This window comes from Bidens hawaiensis, unplaced genomic scaffold (assembly GCF_021521415.1).
Source record: "Bidens hawaiensis isolate Kalapana, Puna unplaced genomic scaffold, B.hawaiensis_p1.1 tig00009443_1, whole genome shotgun sequence".
Taxonomy (NCBI): Eukaryota; Viridiplantae; Streptophyta; class Magnoliopsida; order Asterales; family Asteraceae; genus Bidens; species Bidens hawaiensis.
In genome coordinates, this window is record NW_027491698.1 from 744,487 (window position 1) to 765,873 (window position 21,387).

General features: G+C 34.5%; 1 protein-coding gene across 1 annotated transcript; it reads right to left on the reverse strand.

The window, feature by feature from the left end:
• Positions 1 to 1,269: 1,269 nt before the first annotated feature.
• On the reverse strand, positions 1,270 to 2,588 carry LOC143532301 (uncharacterized). The gene is made up of 2 exons (XM_077027389.1): positions 1,785 to 2,588; positions 1,270 to 1,368 (listed from the first exon to the last, which is right to left on the reverse strand). Exons 1-2 carry the CDS (start codon positions 2,586 to 2,588, stop codon positions 1,270 to 1,272), a joined length of 903 nt encoding a protein of 300 aa, XP_076883504.1.
• Positions 2,589 to 21,387: the final 18,799 nt, after the last annotated feature.

Consider the following 21,387-nt stretch of genomic DNA (forward strand, 5'->3'; position numbering starts at 1 on the left):
TATTCTACTCCAACAACCAAAATGCAGAGCTCTATACTCTGGAAAATGAACGTTTGGTCCGAAGACAAGGAGTACGCCTTGGCCCTTAGTTTTGTACACGTTAGGGCCGAAAGTACGACTGTTCATTTTTTGGTTCCTGACTTTTGGGACTGCGTTAAGGATAGATTTGACGGAGAAATAGTTTTTGTTGCTGAGCGTACAAAGGATCAAATATTGTTAAAGTGGGGAAAGATGGCGTCGGTGCTTGAGAAATTTCGGAGAGTCTACAGCAGACTGATGGGAACGGGCTGTTTGGTAGATGTTCGAATTGATGAGGCTGCCGTTGCAGAGGCTTGTGCTGAATATGCACGAGTTTATGGAAGGCCGTTTGCTAAGTTAGAAATTTGGAGGCTTTTAACCGTCAATTAATTTTAGGTTCTATGATAGAAATTGTTTACTTTTTAGTTTGAAATTTGTACAAAATATTACTCAAGTTTGCATATACCAAAAATTCGTATGTTGTGGCAATAAATGTAGCCAGAAAGTTAAAAAGTAAACATAAGTTGCAGAGTTGGAGTTACAAACTGAAAATATACATTTTTCATCGTTAAACTAAACGATAAGCTCACGTCTTAAAACAAAAAATCATAAACAATCAAAGAAACTACAATATACGAGCAAATCAAGAGCACCACATGAAGGTACGTACCGTTTGTGACCCCATTTAGTCGTAAGTTAAACAATAAAAAGGATGATAAAAACTTATTGAAAACCATGAAGATTATTGTTTGTCTTTAGCGTCACGAGCTAGGTTTTCAAAGGGAAGAAAGAGAGACAAGTGATACAAAGGAAACCCGACAAAAAATCTTCCACCAAAAACATCCAAAGCTCAACAACTTATACAATAAAACGCAATAAAAACACAAGTATACATATGGAATCGTTCGAAAACTTGAGTCACTGATCAACTTTCAGTACTACAAATTAGTAAATTACAAATCAGGTGACATTTCATAAAGCAAACGAATTAACAGGTGGCTACAAATTACGCATAACGACAGTAGGCTAATCAAACATAAAACTACTCTGCTGCACCTCGTCCAACATCGTATCATAATTTAACTGTTTCGTGATTTTATTGTAGTAAGCTGGCTGTTTTAAACCTGAGAAGGGAATTTTTGGACTTCAATTTGAAATCTAATCCAAATACATTAAAGGCCGAATAAGTACCACATTCTATTTAACAACCATATCTTTTTACTCAAATAATGTAAAACTTAACAGGTTGAATTAATTTTTAATACCAATATGGTTTCTTAGACCGGGTGTTGTGGAGCCGTCATAGGGGCGCCTTCCTCCACACCAGTCATCACGCGTTAAGCCATCACCCTACAACAACACATATGGAGTCACAAAATTAGGAATATGCAATTGCGAGTTTTCTTTTTATAGCCTATAGAAACAATGTGATGTGATCTTTTTGGAGACAAGATTTACAATGCATATTAAAATTTTTATTAAACAAACTATTAGAGTTGTTCGATCTAAACAGTGACTAGTTACTACAATCCATGACGTCATCACGCCCAGTGGCGGACCCAGGATTTTTTGACAATGGGGTCCTATTTTTGTCGGTTTTCAAACTTTTCGGGTCGGTTCAAGAGTCGAGACGAGAAACATAATAAAAAAAACAATATCATAATAAAACACACAAAATACGATATCATTCAAAACGATAAAAAAAACATTACAAATTCTTAAAGTTGTTCTCTACGACTTTTCATGTTTTGAAAACGAACCATTACCTCTTCAACCGTAACGTTGGCAAGAATCTCCCTTTCGATATAACAAATGCAAACATCGTTCATATAATCATCACCCATCCGATTACGTAAATCCGTCTTCACGTGTTTCATTGATGAAAAACACCTCTCAACACTTGCCGTTGCAACCGGTAGAACTTGCGTTAACTTTAATAAACGATAGACCAATGGATATCCCAAATGTTTATTTGTTTCCACCATTTTTTGTGCAAGATTAGATACACCATTCATGTCGGCAAACATTTCATCTCCTTTCAAATTAATAATATAGTTGTCTAACTCAATCATAAGATTCTCTCTTTCTTCATAACTAAAATCACGCGGATACAACTCGGCCAACCTTAACATCTTTTGGGCATTAAATGCATGAAAATTATTGTTCGGGCTCAAACTACCGATGCACGTAAGTAATTCAGTGGTTACCTCATTAAAACGGTTGCCAAGCTCTTGTATTTGCATATCTAATACCGTGTTGAAATTTTTAACCTCATAATAATAACGATTAGTGATGCAAGTCTTTTTTCTTTTATATTTTGGGTCAACGTATTCATCTTCCATGTTAATAATTTCAATCTCATTTTTTTCACAAAAAGATGCCACATCTTTCAAAAGTGGAGCAAACCCTTCAAGTCTAAACGTTTGTAGTTGTTGCTTCGTTGCGTTGACCATTTGAATTGCATTCACTATATCTTGATCCTTTCGTTGAAGAGCTTGAGACAACAAATTAGTAATACCCAAAACGTGCTTCATCAAATGTAAATAATATGCAAAATCATAAGCCTTCATGTATGTCCAAATTCCACTTGCTTGTCTTTGGTGAGCATTAGTGTAACTGGAATTTCGAATATACTCAAGCACTTCAATAATAGATGGATATAATTGAACCAAACGCACAAGTGTCTTGTGATGAGAGCTCCAACGCGTATCCCCAGCTCTTGCAAGAGACAATTCTTGATTTAAACCACTCCCGGTTTCAACTTCTTCATGACCTATCGCTTCTTTTTAATTTCTCTCGTTGACTTTCTCGAATCATATCTATTCGTTTGCAAGATGAACAAACCACATTTGTCAAAGTTGATACCTTATCAAAAAAGAAAAAAATGTCATCATGTTTGTTCGCAAGGGCCACAATAACTAGTTGAAGCTGGTGAGCAAAACAATGTATATAATACGCCGAAGAATTATCCTTCAAAACTAAAGCTTTCAAACCATTAAACTCACCAGCCATATTGCTAGCACCATCATACCCTTGACCTCTAACCCTTGCCAAACTCAAATTATATTGTGAAAATAATTCATCAATAGCCGATTTCAGACAAGCCGCAGATGTTTCCATGACATGAACAAGGCCAATGAATCGTTCTTTAACAACTCCATATTTGTCAACATATCTCAAAACGACAGCCATTTGTTCCTTTTTAGATATATCCCGAGACTCATCAACTAATATAGAAAACACATCATCACCTAGTTCTTCAAAAATCCTTTTTAAAACTTCTTGTGCAAAACAATTACATATGTCTTTCTGAATTTTGGGAGACGTCATTTGATTATTCCCCGGAGCATTTCCTAATATAACTTTACCAATGGACTCGTTTAATTCACCCAATAATCTTAAAAACTCCAAGAAATGTCCTTTATAAATTGAAGTTTCAGACTCATTATGACCACGGAAAGCTATTGCACCATTCAAAAAAGCTTTAGCAAGAATAACCGAGGTGCTTAATCGGATTCTATACTCGTCACTATTTTTTTGCTTTTCTTTTGAAAGGCAAAACCTATAGATTGTTTTGGTCGAAGCAAGTCTTCACATTTTTTAAGTGCTCTGTTGTGGTAACTATTCGGCTTACCCACATGACCAACCAATCTCTCTCGTTTGTTCCAACCACAAAATCCATCGGTCACAAATGCATCTTTTTGACCATTTTCCTTGAACAAGTAACAAACCATGCAGAAAACTTTATCCGCCTTTACACTATACTCTAACCAATATTTGAAGCTAGCAAACCATTCAGGATTAAAACTTCTTAGTTTACCACCAATATCTCGTTTTGGATAATCATGACCTTGCGGTTGACAAGCACCTTTACTCAAATATGCAAGTCTAATTTCATCTCTTTGGTTAACATGATAAGATGAAATCGGTTTCCGTTCGGAGGGATCCCATGGAAGGTCTTCCAAATCAATTTTCTTAGATGTATTACTTGAAGAAGACGAGGGCTCAAACTTTCTTTTCAATGATTCTTGCATAATTAACCCTAAAGTTCAAGTTTTTAAGAAAACTAAGTCACAATCTAACAACAATATACAACATACAATAACCAACATGAGTATAAATGTATAATTATATATAAAATCAATCAACTAATTAGCCCTAAAATTACCTTTAGTTTGAGACAAAATCAGAGGAAACAAAGACTTATAAGACCAAAGAGGGGTGAACGGTGGCTGGAGTGAGGCGGAGGCTGGCGGATATGGGCGGAGATGGGCGGAGGCTGGCCGGAAAAACTGAGAGAGGCGTGAGTTAGGGATAAGCAGTGGGGTTGAGATGTGTGTGGAGGGTGTTACGTCTGATGAGTTGGGTTGGGATATGTTAAAACCCATGGGCCAAAAGTCAAAACTAAAACTAATATAAAGTAAATTTTTAAAAAACGAAATACATAAAAAAACGGGAAAGAGCAAGGCTCGAACTCGGGTCATTCGTGTGGTATTGGAAGGGGGTTTCCACCAGACTAGAATGGTAATATTGATATGGGGTCCAAGTGTTAATTTATATGGGGTCCTTCAAAAATTTTATATATCGCTTCTAAATAAATTTTAAAAAACATTGGTGTCCCGGGACCCCGACGGCTACTATGTAGGTCCGCCCCTGATCACGCCCTCGCGTTTCCGCCATCGTCGACGGGTGGACTATGTGCAATTAAAATCTCCCAAATTGCTAACTTAGCAAACAGCCTTCCATAAACTCGTGCATATTCAACACAACATTCTTCAACAAGAGTCTCATCGTCTTGCTCATTTACCAACTCGTGCATATGCAAACGGCCTTCGAAGATTTTGTGAAATCTTCGAACCACTAACCACATACTCTTACACTTTGACATTATTTGATCACTTGTATGCTCGTTTGGGAAACCCACCTCCTCGTCAAATCTCTCGGTAATGCGATCCCAATAATTTTGAGCTAATAATTGACCACTTATAAGTTCCTCCTTGACGTGCATCACAGTAACGATCAAGGCGCGCTCCTCTTCTTCGGTCCACACGTTCATCTTCTTCAATCGCTGGAATAACTAAATAAACGAGTAGTAAGCCAACGGCTTGATGTTGCTTAGCTAATAATAATAATAATGTATAATAACTAAATAAACGGAAAATCAATAGTAAGCCAACGGCTCTATTTTGTTTAGCTTCTTTCTGGGTATTAAAATTTACAAAACTTATTATTATCTTCATTAATCCTTAGCCAATTTTAATGGTTTTCCAGATATTTATCGAATAATCATATGTATAAGTCCGTAAAATAATAATAACAAAAATAATAATGATAATGTACAAGAGTAGAAGGACCGAGAGACGAATAAAGTAGTTACCTGTTTCGTAGATGAGAAGTAAGCGATGGCGGTACTCCGGAGTCGCGGTGGAAGGTGGTTGAATGTGGTGGCCGGAGTGTTGTTAAAATTTACGAACGTACGCTAAAAGACTGTTTGAGAGAAGTAGTGAGGGACGTTTAGTATTATATAGGTGTTGTGGTTGCTTGGAGAAGAGGATTTCGACCCCGTGATTTTCGTTGGGTTTATTTTAGGACACCGACATTAGGGGGGAGGGGTGGTGGATGTGGTGGCATCACTCATCACACATCCCACCCAATCTAATGGTGCCACATTATCAACCTCAAATCCATCACATTTTGATGGAATTTGACAGGGGTGGTGGTGTGGTTTGGTGTGATGGACAGCTCATTCGGCCACCTTCACCGGACCTTTTTCCGGCCAATTTTCCAGCCAACTTCATCCCAAACACCAACCAACCAACCCAATTCCCCCAAATTCTCACAAACCCTAATCTCACCACCACCAATGGCCGGATCCGAATCTGAGATCCAACCCGCCAATTCATCCTCCGGCGACGAAGCCGAACACTCATCCGACGGATCCGAATCCGACCCACCACCACCACCACCACCACCACCTTCCGATCAACCCGACCCGACTCCCACCAAACCCAGATCCAAAACCCCAATTCAATCCACCAACAAACGCCCCACACCCACCTTTCCGGCGACGACTCCGACATCGATTCCTTTGATCCATCACTTCCGGTGACCCACTCCTTCTTCCTGTTATATTTCCGGTGACCCATCACTTCCGGCGATCCATCATTTCCGGCGATGGCTCCCTCCAACGGTCATAACCACCCCCCCCCCCCAACGGCTCCCAACGGTCATTTTTTTCCTCGAGAACCCCACCATCACCCTTCATCACTCGTGACACCCATCACGCAAAATCCATTTTTTCCGCGTGACAAAGGGGCGGCCGCGTTGTGGAGAGGCTCACCACGCGTGATGGGAGCTCCATCACGCACCGCCCTGTCCCCCCTTAATGTTAGTATGTAAAGCTTAAAGAGTGAGTTCAAATTAATAAGCGATTATTATATAAGTTTATAAAAGGTCCGCGAGATGCAATGGGGTATGCACGCAAACATGATATTGGATGCGTAACCGGTGTTACAGTTTCTGTATGTGTGAGACTTCACAATAGTACGTGCGTAACCCGAAGATAGTATGCTCATATTGCGGCATTGGAATCTTAACCGGTGTTATTAAGCACATCACACAACGACTGCACACGCACAATCGGGTGTAGGTTGGCACGTAACGCTACATTGAACTTGTCTTGACCCGCAACCCATACCGCTTGACACTGTTTAAACCCGAAATTCGTTATGAATTGACCCCTTTCAACCAAAACTTGTCCCGACCCAAACCAAATTAACTTTTTTTGTATCGACCCATTCCAACCTTAACCTTTTTAGAACCATGACCCGAACGGCCGAACCCGCGTGGCTCGTATGCTGGTCTTTAATGGTAATCACATAACACGTTAAATTTTTAAAATGAAAAAAGTATAGCAATGTCATGCTCAAATTAAAGAGAAAAAATACTCGTTTTTATGGTATAATGTTTTTCAAAAAACTATTAGCATGTGAAAAAATTATAAACGTTTAAACTTCGTCAGGGTAGTTGGTTTAAATTTGGAGGGAATATGTAACTATTATATAAATTAACAAAATGTTATTAAAGTTAAATGACCAACCTTGTATTATTTTTTTCAATAAATTAAAAATCAACCGTATTTTATTTTGTTTTTGCTAAAAGACAAAATTGTTAAAAGTCAAAATTGCTATTAAAATGTCTTAATCTTATGCATTATAGTTTGTACTAAAAGCAATAAATTTGGTACTCTTATAAATTAAGAGATCTCTCACTCATGTTTTATATATAATACAGATATAGATGGATGAGATAACAGATTTTGAATTTAAGTATAAAAAAATCAAGTCTCAAAATCTGAATTTAACTTCTACAATATAATGAAGAAAATGGGAGTTCATAACTTCAAATCGATAAATGGATTTACCTAAAACCATATTGGTTTATTAAAAAAATAATAATTCAGCCTTTTAAACTTTATTTAGTATTAGTTGATTATTGCATACAATGTGGTTTTACTTGGACCTTTTAATGTGTTAGAGATAAGATTTGAAAAGTCTAAAAATTCCTTTCTAAGTTTAAAGTAACTAGCTTACTAGTTACTACAATAAAATCAAGAAAAAAAGGGAGTTCAAAGCTTCAAATTGATAATCGATTCGCCAATTTTTTCTATAAAAAATAATTAATAAATAGCATATTGGTAATAAAGTTTAATTCAGTCTTATAAGTTTGAAATTACTAGCTTACTATGATAAAATCAATAAACAATTAAATTATAACAAACCCAAACGTCAGCGAGTTCTTAAAGTGTTCTCCATTTGCAAAAAAAGCCTGAGGGGGTTCAACCCCGTCGATAAGGTCATTGATTATCGGTGATTGATCGATAACATTGAGGTCATTATTTGACCCGACAACCCCAAAGAACGCATGCCAAAACCAAAGATCCTGTGACGTCACCGCCTCAAGTACAATAGTAGGGTCAGAGTGATCACCTCGATGGAATTGACCACGACAAGCAGTAGGACACATAGCCCAACCAACATGCATACAATCGAGGCTACTGCGCATCCGGGGGAAACCATTCCTTTCACCATGCACCTCGTATATGCGTTGGATATCATACGTTGTTGGTTTATGTAAGTATCTCCGCTTGTATAGCGATATGACCCCTAAATATAATTATTAAAATTATAAAAGTTATCTAAATTTTTAAAATTATATAAATAAATGTAAATAATAAAATTATAATAAAACTATATACCTCTACAAAAGTGGTTAAGTGAATCGCGTCCGATCTTTTAAGCCATTTGTAGATACCCGTCCAACATGTCCGAGCCAACACCATACGCTAGTTGCCGAAGAGCGGCGGTAATTTTTTAAGTAGCCGTGAACCCGGGATTACCTCTAGCGTCATCTCTTTGTTGAAAATACTCAAAGTGCTCCGGCAAGTTATTTGCTAATTGCATGAGCAATCCTCTTAATGGCTCAGGTGATGTGTTCCAAACAACCCCTTAATGTTCTAAGATGTTAATACAGTTTTCTTTGTATCAACTTTTTTAAAGATACGGTTAGAAGCGGACCTAATGCATTGGGTCAAGTAATCCTAAATTTTTATATTTGTAGTTTGTAGGATTGAAAGTTGAGTGACTCTGTGACAAGAGCCCCAATTGATAATGTGTGAAATAAAAATAAGAAAGACATATATTGGATTGCTAAGCATGTAATCCCTTCATTGAATCAACTTCGTTTGAACCGTATACTCGTGTTTTATTAATTTATTTATTTTTATGTATAATTTGTTGAGCTCTGGAGTTTGGACTTTTTAGTAGAAGACTTTTTTGTCAGGTTTCCTATGGATCAGCAACCGTTTGTCTTTCTTCCCTTTGAAAACATAGTTCGTGAAGCTAAAAACGATAATCTTCATGTTTTTCGATAAGTTCTTACCATCCTTATTTTTTTTAGCTTACTACTTATTGGGATCACAATACCTTCATGTGGTGCTCTTGATTTGCTTTTATATTGTTATTTCCTTGACTGTTTATGATTATTTGTTTTAAAACGTGAGATTTTGGCTTAACTTGACAGTGATAAAAGTATATTTGTCGTGACAATGATCTATTTTGCTCGTGGTTATTGGAATCACGTATTTTCTTTCCAAGTGTTTCTATGGAAAAATGCAAGTTATGTATCCTTTTCGGCTACTACATACCGATTTTGAGATATTCATACTTGCTTGAGTAAATTAGATTGAAGGTTCATACAGATTGTGTCCATATTTTACTTTTCTTCCTAGGTTTGAGATTTTGGCAAAAACCGATCGTGTAACCTGGTCAAGAAATCGGTTTTAACCCAAACTGATCATACATCGTTTTTGACTTTTGTTGACCAAATCGAACCGTTTTTAATGCATGCTGGATTATTTTTAGGAAAAAAAAAGTAAAACAAACTAGGATTCAACGGGCCACCAAGTTAACAAATTGTAAATGGGCCTTGAGCTAGATAGAATTATCTGGGGCGTCTTTATGAATTGTGAATTGGGTTCGTATTTAATTTTGTGATGTTGGGTTATGATGGATTATTCAATTGTTAAGTTCATTTATTTAACAATCACCAAGATCTTATCATAACTTCGAAATTCTAGTTCCTTTTTAATTTCTAAATTGCTAGCTTACTACGATAAAATCATGAAAAAAAGGGTGTTCAAAGCTTCAAATTAATAAACGGATTCACCTACTTTTTTTCCTATGGTTGTGTGTTGTGTTTTAACTAGCAAAGGCTAGTGAAAGTGTCCCCATCAACATCGTCGTGTCACTACCGTGTAGACAATGTGCTTTAACTAGCTCATCCTTTAACTATATTAAAAAAAAGGTGATTGGTTGTTAGTGGGGTAGGATCCCACGTTTTTCAGCCTTTTGGGCGCCGTCAGTAATAGTATAACTGGGAGAGGGGAAAAGGGATCACGGTGCTAGAAGTGTTATCGTAGGACAATGGTTTAATGCGTGATGACTGGTGTTGAGGAAGGCGCCCCTATAGCGACTCACAACACCCAATCTAAGAAACCATGTTGGCATTAAAAATTAATTCAACTTGTTAAGTTTATATTATTTGAGTTTAAAAAGATAAGGTTGTTAAATAGGGGGAAGGTTCATGTACATTTTAATTTTAACATGAAAACGTAGGAAATAGTAACAATTTATAAAAAAATGAGAACGTATGAAGCAATACCAACTACAATACCAATTTACATAAACAATGATTTATAGTAACAAAGAAAGGAACCTAAAAATTACAAAATCAAGAATAAATAAATAACAACAAATACCAACAAATACTTATAACAGCAAAATAAAACATCTAATAATAACAACAAAATATAAATCAGCAAATACTTATATTGTCTCATAATCGAAAATTAGCAAATTCGACAAAAAATAACAGCAAACACCTATAAAAATAAACCTAATAATAACAACAGATTGGTTCTCACCGTTTTCATGTTAAGAATAAAATGTATTTGATCATGTTTCTGTTAAATAGATCTTATTTGGCCTTTTAATGTATTGCGATTAAATTTCAAATTGAAGTCCAAATATTCCCTTATGTTTAAACTACCAGCTTACTACAATAAAATCACGAAACAATTAAATTACGATACGATGTTGGATGAAGCGCGGTGGAGTAGTTTTATGCTTGATTAGCATGTTGTCGTTTGTTGTATTATGATGTTTTCGGGTCTTGTTTGTGGTTGTTGTACGATCTAAAGCGTTTGTAGCCACTTGTTAGTTCGTTTGTTTTATGAAATGTCACCTTTTAATAAATAGAGAGAAATAATCAAATTATAACAAACCTGAACATCAATGAGTCCTTTTTATGTTCAACAATTCTTTTTAGTCATCTCATCTTGCCCTTTGTTTTTTAATTATAGTGAAAGTTGGTAATATAAACTCTCAAAACATGTATTCTCGTATCAACTTTTCCAATGATCTAGTTTCATTTGTAATTTGTAGTACTAAAAGTTGAGTGACTCTAGGTTTTCAAATGATAAACTCGGTTTATACTTGTGTTTTTATTGCGTTTTCCTGTATAAGTTGTGAGCTTTGGATTGGTGGGATACTTTTTTTGGGTTTCCTCTGTATCGGTTCTCTCTCTTTCATTCCTTTAAAAACCTAGCTCGTGACGCTAAAGACGATAATCTTCATGTTTTAGGTAAGGTCTTATCATCCTTTTTATTGTTTTAACTTACGGCTAATTGGGGTCACAAACGGTACCTTCATGTGATGCTCTTGATTTGCTCGTATATTTTTTAGGCTTTTTTTGTTTCGCGACGTGAGCTCATCGTTTAATTTGACGATCAAAAAATAAATAAATATTTTTAGTTTGTAACTCCAGCTCTGCAAGTTATGTTTTCTATTTTTTTCCTTTCTGGCTACAACATACCAATTTTTGGTATATGCAAACTTGAGTAAAAATTACATGGAAGATTCTTATAGTTTGTACATATTATCTTCTGTCCCTAGTAAAAATTTCAAACTAAACAAAAAGTAAACAATTTCTAACATACAACCTCAAACTAATTGACGGTTAAAAGCCTCCAAATTGCTAACTTAGCAAACGGCCTTCCATAAACACGTGCATATTCGGCGCAAGCCTCTGCAACAGCAGCCTCATCAATTCGAACATCTACCAAACAGCCCGTGCCCATTAGTCTGCTGTAGATTCTCTGAAACTTCTCAAGCACCGACGCCATCTTTCCCCACTTTAACAATATTTGATCCTTTGTACGCTCAGCAACAAAAATAATTTCCCCGTCAAATCTATCCTTAACGCGGTCCCAAAAGTCAGGAACCAAAAAATAAACAATCGTACTTTCTGCCCTAACGTGTACAAAACTAAGGGCCAAGGCGTACTCCTCGTCTTCGGACCAAACGTTCATTTTCCAGAGTATAGAGCGCCGCATTTTGGTTGTTGGAGTAGAATATGTGTAGTGTGAGTTCCTGTGGAAAAAGAATGAAAATTGTTTAGTCTAAGAAATAATTGATATTGATTTTTTTTAAAGTTCATAACAGTTGCATTCATATTCGTTGCCAACGGTCGAATTTATTTATATATCTAAGAAAAAAATACGGTTTGTACCCGGTTCCATACCCAAACCGGTTCTTGTGGGTATCGAACAATGCGCCTTGTACCCGGTTCGGTTCCTACCCAATAGGCCTATACCCTGTTCCTGGACGGCCCAAGAACCGTTTTTATGCACCTCTATCCGGCCCAAGAACCCTTTCCACTATATTGAGAGGTTTGGGCCAAGAAAGTTGTTGGTGGGCCGAAAAAAGGAAACCAAACCATAATAACTAAATAAACGGAAAATTAATAGTAAACCAACGGCTCTATTAATATTACAAAACTTATTATCTTCTTGGCCAATTTTAATGGTTTTCCAGATTTTTATCGAATAATCATATATATAATGTGTGTAAGTCCGCATAATAATAATAATAATAATAATAATAATAATAATAATAATAATAATGTACAAGAGTGGAAGGACCGAGAGATGTTAAGTATTTACCTGTTTTGTAGATGAGAAGTAAGCGATGGCGGTACTACGGAGTCGCGGCTGAAGGTGGTTGAATGTGGTGGCTGGAGTGTTGTTAAAATTTATGAACGTACGCTAAAAGATTGTTTGAGAGAAGTAGTGAGGGTTTGATGAGGGACGTTTAGTATTATATAGGTGTTGTGGTTGCTTGGAGAAGAGGATTTCGACCCCGTGATTTTCGTTGGGTTTATTTTAGGACACCGACCTTAATGTTAATATGTAGAGCTTAAAGAGTGAGTTCAAATTAAAAAGTGGATATTATTTTTCTATTTGTTTTATTGTTATTATTTAAGTTTATAAAAGGAAGGATGTTACATATTCGGTGAGTTAACGTACAATAATCGTTAAATGTATATTAAGTACGCGAATCACGCTCAGGGTTAAAAAACTAAGATACTCAAATCGAATTTCAAACCTAAAACGTTCAAGGTTAAAAGCAATTATGCTCAAGTCAAAACTTGATCTATTAAAAGATCCAGATTGATGATTAATTTGATCAAATTCAAGGTTAATTGATCAATTAGCATCTACAATTTCAGATTTAACTTGTTGATTGATCATACAAACATGTGAACAACGATTAGAGAGACATTGACGGAAGAGGGCGGTGTTCACAACGGTGGATGGAATCGGCGGACTTTTCCGGGACGGTAGAGGCGGAAAACAACGAGCAGATCAGGTAGTTGTGATTTTAGGGTTATGTTTTCTGAAACCTACGCTCTAAAATGTCGCATATGTAAGGGCAACAGATAAACCCACCTCCCCCCCCCCCCCCCCACACACATTTCGCCTCTTTGTAGCCTAAGGGCGGTGTTCCTCAAAAAAATCGCCCCACTACGCATTGCCTTAGTTATTAACTTTTACTCCATCCGTCCCATTAAAAGCGTCATGGTTTGAAAAACACAAAGTTCATGGTAGATTGAATTATTAATTTTTTTGTTTACCAAATGACAATAATGCCCTTGAAAATGTGGTCCATTAATATTTTTTATTAATTTAGTTGTGTGTGTTAAGGGTAAACTTGAAAATTAACTAATAAATTTTGAAAGATGACATTTGTAATGAGAAAAATAAAAAAGAAAACATGAACACTTTTAATGAGACGGTGGGAGTTAAAGGTAAGATTATTGCATAGAATGTGGTATTCCTTGGACCTTTTAATGTGTTGGATAAGATTTGAAATTTTTTAACTGCATGTTCGTTTCACAGAATTCGTGGGAATTCAAATGAATTGGAATTAAAATCCCATGACATGGCGTGTTTGTTTCGTTGGAATTGGAATCTTAATAACATTTGATGTGTTCGGTTCAAAGAATTTGAATTGGAATTCAATTCCTTCAAATTCCTTTAAATACAAGGATTTTAAATCCTTCAAAAATGTGAAGGAATTCATGGAATCTTATCTCGAGTTTTTCTTTTTAACAAGGACAACGAATAAAACAGTTTAGTTTCTTTACTTTTTTTGTTTTTAATTTGTATTTTAAGTTATAAATTTTTTATTATTATTTTTGAATATTTTTTTGAGAGGTTTTTAATCTTAATTGAAAACCCATAAAAAAATTCAAAAAATAAAATAAAAAAACATAACGCAAAATATAAATAAAAAACAAAAAATATAAAAAAACTAAAATGTTTCGCCGTTATATTGTGAAAAAAAAAGCTTATTGATTTATATTCATTTGTCAAACGAACACATTAAGAATGTATTTGTATTTCAATTCCCCTCAATTACAATTCCTATTGGAATGTTCAGATTCCAAATCCAATTCTTTAAAATTCCAATCCTATGCAAGTTCCAATTCCATTTTATTTCATGAAATGAACGCGCCCTAAGTTTAAAGTTACTAGCTTATTACAATAAATCAAGAAAAAGGGAGTTCAAAGCTTCAAATTAATAATCGGTTCGCCTATGTTTTCTATAAAAACATAACAAATAACATATAGGTGTTAAAGTTTAATTCAACCTCATACAAGCTTACTATGATAAAATCAAGAAAGAACTAAATATAACAAACCCGAATGTCATTGAGTCCTTTTTAAGTAACAATTCCCTTTTAACCATGTTATCTTGTTCTATTTGTAATATAGTGAAGGTTGGTTTTCTAAAATCTTATTACAAGTATTCTTGTATCAACGTTTTCAATGATTCGGCAAGAATCAGAACCAATGCATGAGGTCAAGTAATCCGATAGTCTTTTTCATTTGTAATGAGCCTTTGATTTAGGTTGATGGTGACAAAAATATATTGTTGTCACAATGATCTATTTTGCTTGTGGTCGTTGGAATCTATTATTTCCTTTCAAATGTATCTATAAAGTTAAAAGGAAAATTGCTTAATTATAAATGAAACTTCTCATAACAAAATATGTTAATTCTTTGGGAAGTAGATGAAGTATTTACTACACTTTTGAACTTTGGAGGTTGCTCTATGAATTAACATCATGAAAGTGGTTTGATTGATATAATCACCCATTCAAGTTTGACACTTGTTTTTAAAACGAATTTTTTTTTCTTTTTCTATGTGAACCAGTATATATTCTCACTTTTACAAAAGTTAAGTGGATGATATAAATTGACTTTTTCCTTTTTGTCTACAACATACGGATTTTGAGATATATGCAAACTTGTTTGAGTAAACTAGACGGTAGGCCCATGTAATTTGTCCATATTTCACCTTTTGTCCATAATATTAAAAAAAGTTAACGTATTCACATTAGCAGGTTATTAGGTTATTAGTTATTGTTTCACTAATCGCTACCTTTTATTTATATTTTAATTTATTAAGTGCATCAAAATAATAATAAAATGAAATAATAATAAATATGTTGCTTTGATTCGTTTTATATATTTTGTAGGTTTGAAGAGAAGACAGAGAAATTGGTAAGTTAGTCAAAAGAGAGGGGGTTTTAAAAAAAGGTTTTTACAAGTGTCTGAAATTGACTCAACATCTATGGCTCAGTAAAAGAATCAAATTTACATCTGAACTATATTTTGAAAAAAGAAAAGGTTGGAGATGGGCTTTGAGCTAAATAAAATTTAACTGGGCCATCTTTTATGAATTGTGAATTGGGTTCATATTTGTTTTTTGTGATATTGTTGGATTATATTAATTGTGGGACGGGTCATAATATATTATTTAACTAATTTCCCGCCCTCCATAGCGAACATTTGGTTGATACTAGTTGGGTTCGTGACATATCGATACATTATTAGAAGAAACCTAAGTTTTAAACTAAATACATACCAAAATGTAGATAAAAGTAAGAATGTCATAGTGGTACATTTAGAATTTTACAAAGCAACGTATTTGAAAAGTAACGAGAGAAAAGAATAAAGAAAACTAAACAATGTGAATGATGTGAGTGTGACATGTGATGAATCTGATTGGGCAGAAAAAAAATGAAAAATAAGAAGCAAATATGACGTGTGTGCGTGTGCGTGTGCGTGTGTGAGCTAGAGCCAAGAAAACATTTGTGTAAGTAGCTAAGAAGTTACATGTTAATATACGTAATACTAATTGTTAGTTTCATTTTAGTTAACTTAGTTAGGGACTTAGGGAAGAGACTATTCGTATGTAATAAGTATCAAAAGTTAGTTGACCAAATAATATGTGTTATGTTGATGTAACCATTCAAAGAGATGTATCACTCGAATTGTTGAAGAGTTGCAATCATGCTTTCTTGATTAATAATTATGTTTACGCATTTAAATAGATGTTAAGTATATGCATGTGACTATGTGTAGTTGATTTCTGGGTTGAGATATGTTTATAATACGCCATCCGATGTGTCATACATCCTAGTTAGTTTAGTTAAGGATTGGACGACCGGTGTGTAAGTATATGGCCATGTTCTTGGTTAGCGGTAGAATGAAGATAAACTATGTCTAAGTAGCATGCTAAATATTGTCATCACAGATTAAGTCTTGCAACTAAATGAAACTATAAGTAATTGTTTGTTCTTTTCTTTCTAACATTTTGAGCTCTCTTTTGTTTTGTGTGTGATTGCATCTTAGTTTCCTAGCAATCTTGTTTAGCTTTCAGTCAAGAAGCATTCAATCAATATTTTGCATTTTTCTTACAATCAAATAATAAGTGCAATACTAACCACATGTTTCCTAGTTCCTACTAATAAGAAATCTTACGGTAGTCATCTAGGTTATTTAGGTTTCTATAATACTTAACCACGATCATCACTCATTAACGTGATTAATGGTTATTAACTAAATTAACAGCATTATTGCCATAAAATTGTTATAATCACATCTCATAACACATTTTTTAGAGATGATTTTTTCGCTAGAATTTAATGACTTGAAATATGTATTCCGTTCATTTTCTATTTGGTATTCAGAATATGTTGAAATTGGAATATGATTCAGATGATAACATGACGATATAGTTTGTCAACCAAATGCATCAAAATTCTAGCGTGTTTGAAAACTTTTAACTTCAAATTTAATTTCTTTGTCATATTCTAACTTTTCTTTACATGTTTTATGCCTATACATGTTTTAGAATTATTACTTATAGGATGTAGGAACATAAAAAGTATAAACCTCAATTTTTAAACAAAAGCAATGTGCAAAAACACAAAGCCTAATAGATCTCTAATTGGGACCATTTCATCGATTTTGCATATTTAGAGACAAAATTCTTGGTGAAAACATTACTGTATAGTTTGTTTTAACTAATATAGGTCTACAAAATTTTATTTAAAAATGTTTGATTATATTTTTTTTATTAGTATTATTGAAATTGTAAATTTCGATATATTGAAATCATGGAATCAAACCTTAGCAAAAATGGAATGGGTTAATATCATTAAAAAAATGGGTATTGGTTTTTAATACTCCCAACTTTCACTCGTGGACGATAACACTCCCAACTAACAATTTGTCTTCCACCACTTCCAACTTGTAACTTATTTTCTTCTATCATTCCCGAACTTAACAGACCTTAACTCCATTAGTTTTTTTTGCTGACGTGGCATTTTTTTCTTATGTGGCAATCATATGTGGCATTTTTCTTAAAAAGTTGTGGGTCCATGTCTCCAACTCATCATCATCTTCTCCAAAAAAAAAACCATAACGACACACCCAAAAGTTGTGGGTCCATGTACTACGGTGTTACTGGCGGTGGTTATAGGCGACGTGGGTGGGTGGATGGTGGTGGTGGTAGAGGTGCAGGTGGCCTTTTGGGTGTGTTAGGGTTTTTTTTGGAGAAGATGATAAGTTGGAGACATGGACCCATAATATTTTAAGAAAAATGCCACATATGATTGCCGCATCAGAAAAAATGTCACGCCAGCCAAAGAAACTAACGGAGTTAGGGTCCATTAAGTTCGAGAGTGATAGAAGAAAATAAGTTACAAGTTGAGAGTAGTGAAAGACAAATTGTTAGTTTGGAGTGTTATCATCCAACGAATGAAAGGGGAGTATTATAAGCCAATACCCCTTAAAAAAGGAACATACTATATCTTATTTTCATGAAAAGTCTATCAACATGATTTTTGTATGTTAAAGTGTTTAAACGTGTCAAAAAGACTGAAAATTTCTCTCAACCAAATTTGTAATACTAAAGTCCTTAAACTCATTTTGAATTCACGTACTCGTGAAAAAGGTATATAAAATATAACGTATTGGGTATTGCCTTTTAAATTTTCAAAACAAAGTTTGATGTATTTTAAAATATTTTATTCATATATATCAACTCTAACATTTTAGATAAATCTTAAATAGTTTTTTTTAAATGAAAAATGTAAGTAATTTATGACTAAACTCTACAGCATATGGATATGAAAAATGTACGTGAGTTACAACAAAGTATAGTTATAGTAATATGCATGTATAAAATATAACTACTATTAAACATATCAAGGGGACGAGTCAAACCTGTAAAATAAGTTACAAGTCGAGCTCAAGCTTGACATGCTGGTTGAAATGAGACAAACTCATTTAAGTCAAACAAACCGAGCTCGATCAAGCTTGATTGGCGGTTGGTCTTGACTTGATTACACTCCTAGTCACATAACTTTTTACCGTGTTTATGTAAAAATAAAAATAAAAAACCGATATTAGTCTACTATGCAAGTCTTTGGCATTTTCTATTAATCTTAAGCAAACAATCATATGCTACTTTTTAATTACAAGAGTCTCATCTAAAGAAATAAAATCCAGGCTAAGTTAATGATGTTATGGTTTGAGAGCAGACCATGTCCTATATATCATATAGTGATGTACTTTACATTTCAACATGTATTCTATTAACAGTTATTAAGAGTAACATAACTTTTGATAGTTCGAGTGTAACTTTTACCTTTTTCATCAACGATGTAGATTATGTTCAACACAAACTTTTAATACTATAACTCGAAAATATTGCAAGACAGACCTAGTTTGACGATAACCAATATATAAAAAAAATGGTATAAGCCACCATTGGGCATTCCCTCACCGACCAGTCCCACAACCAACATGTGTGAGATAAATAATGTATTTCAGAGTAAATCTGATGGTGTCAGGACGAGAATTGAATCTTTGAAAGACCAATTCCACACACATGACTTTCAGTCTTAACTACGCATTTTTAAATGGGACATGTGGTCAAGAGCGAACTTTAGGCAATACAAGTATAAATATATCTTGTACTTGTTAGATTTAACCTTTAGGCAATACAAGTATATATTGTACTTGGTAGATTAACCCAACTATGAGGACAAGAACATTCCATATAGACCAAAATTTTAATTTACTCGTAGAGAAATAACTATTCATACACACGATTACATGAAACTTATAAATTTATTAAATATAATTATATTTAATTTCTCGAGGTAATCCACAAGCAAGCAAACTCTCCCATCTCTCTCGTTAATGTTGTTAACCCTATGCAGCCGTGCTTTTAGACTCAAGTTCAATCCATGTTTACAACACTTTACTTTAGGTGATTATGGGGAAACTGTGATCTCCGGTTCGATCCCGAGGATATTCGGGTTTTACTACAAGCGGGTTTTCACCAGAACTGGTGATAACTTGGAGACGTTTAAAGGCTTCGTACGGCTGAGTTGGGTCAATTGACGGTTGCTTTTTGCCATTGAGTCCCGTACAGTACATGGCTAGCCCTAGGGGGGCTGGGTGGTCGACGGCCTCGGCCCGACACCCTGCTAGGCCCAATTTTTTTTTTAAATATTATATGTATTAATGTTTAAACTCAAGCTCTCACCTTAACATTGCATTCTTGAGTTTTTTATTTAGGGGGTTGGAAAAGAAAAGATAAGAAAATTTTTCTTTTTTCGTTCTTGAGTTTTTTCATTAAAAGGAAAGAAAGAGAATGAAAGGAAAAATTAAGTCTTTTTTCCTTCAAAACTTTCCTACCAAATATGGCCGGATTGTAAATGAAAGTTTATATCTTATTACCATATTATCAATTTACCCTATCTTAATTCTTTTTTCCATGTTGCTATGAGGACATAATTGTAAAGTTACAAATTTTTTTCCTATCTTTTCTTTCCAATCTAACTCAAGAATGTAATAAACACTTTCTTTTCTTTTCTTTTATTTTAACTCGAGAATGTCTTTTATGTATATAATTTATTTTCCTTTCTTCCTCTATCCAATCTCATCATTTCTTTTTCTTGTATTTTAAACCTGAGAATGCAGTGTAAAGGTTGTGAGTTATAGTCTCATCTAAGACATGTTTTTAAACTTTCCTTTATACAAAATTTTGTTACACAACCTAAATGAAAACCAAGTAAGCCAATTTAAAAATTAAACGGTATAAATTCAAGTGAATACTTGTTTTACTTAAGGTTCAAAATATTTTTCGTCTTTCGGCCCAAATTTTTTTGTTCAATTCTCAGAGCCGACGCTAATATAATACAGAGTATCTTGACAATACTCTCTAAGGCCACCCGTAGTGGGCGCGGTCTTGGGGCGATTTTGGGCGAAGTCCGGCGACAACACCCCCCCCCCCCCCCCGCCGAATTGTGGGGAGATAGGGGGCGCCGGGTAATTGTCGCCCTTCCCTTATGATTTTTATTATTATAATAATTGATTGTGTGTATATATATTAGGCTACAACACCATTACGCCCCAAATACAAAAATATATCATTTACTGACTGAACACTACATGACGCAAAACGCCACATTTTATAGCTCCTCCACTACACAAGATCTAACAAATAAAAAAAAAAGTTACCCACAAACAAGCAAGCAAGCAAACAAACTCCCCATCTCTCTCGTAAATGTTGTTAACCTTGTTGTTGATCTCTTGGATATTTGAGTGTCACCCTTGAATTTGGAGTCAAACTTACTTGTTCATATATTCACAACTCTCTGCTCTGCACTTTATTCTATTCCTATTCCTATTCCTATTCCTATTCCTATTCGTATTCGATTCTTTCTTATACCATTGCAAGTTTTAACACACACATTACACTCACACTATCTCTTTCTCCACCATTAATGTCCTTTCATTCTTGCTTTTCCTGTCTCTGTCTCTATACATACTTACACACACATGTGCCTGTATCTATTTATATAACTTTCTTTCTTTGTCTCTATTCACGCCATGTTTCTTGTGTACGCAACAAACAAACCTTCATTAATGATCACATACTTCAATTTCATATGCATTCACTTCAACTTCAATTCTTGAAATACCAAAAAAAAATAAAAAAAAATCCAATTTTTATTACTCATTTTGCAAAACAATTAAAAACCCTTGATTATTTTGTAATTTAATTGGTGGGTATTTATGCATTTTCAAGTTCTTGGACA

Excerpts from the sequence above, each read along its gene's own strand:
- LOC143532301 (XM_077027389.1), bottom strand. The coding sequence starts at position 2,588 with ATGAAGGCTTATGATTTTGCATATTATTTACATTTGATGAAGCACGTT. Across the intron at positions 1,369-1,784 it reads CCAACGTTACGGTTGAAGAG|GGTGATGGCTTAACGCGTGA; the intron begins GTAATGGTTCGT and ends GTGTTGTTGTAG.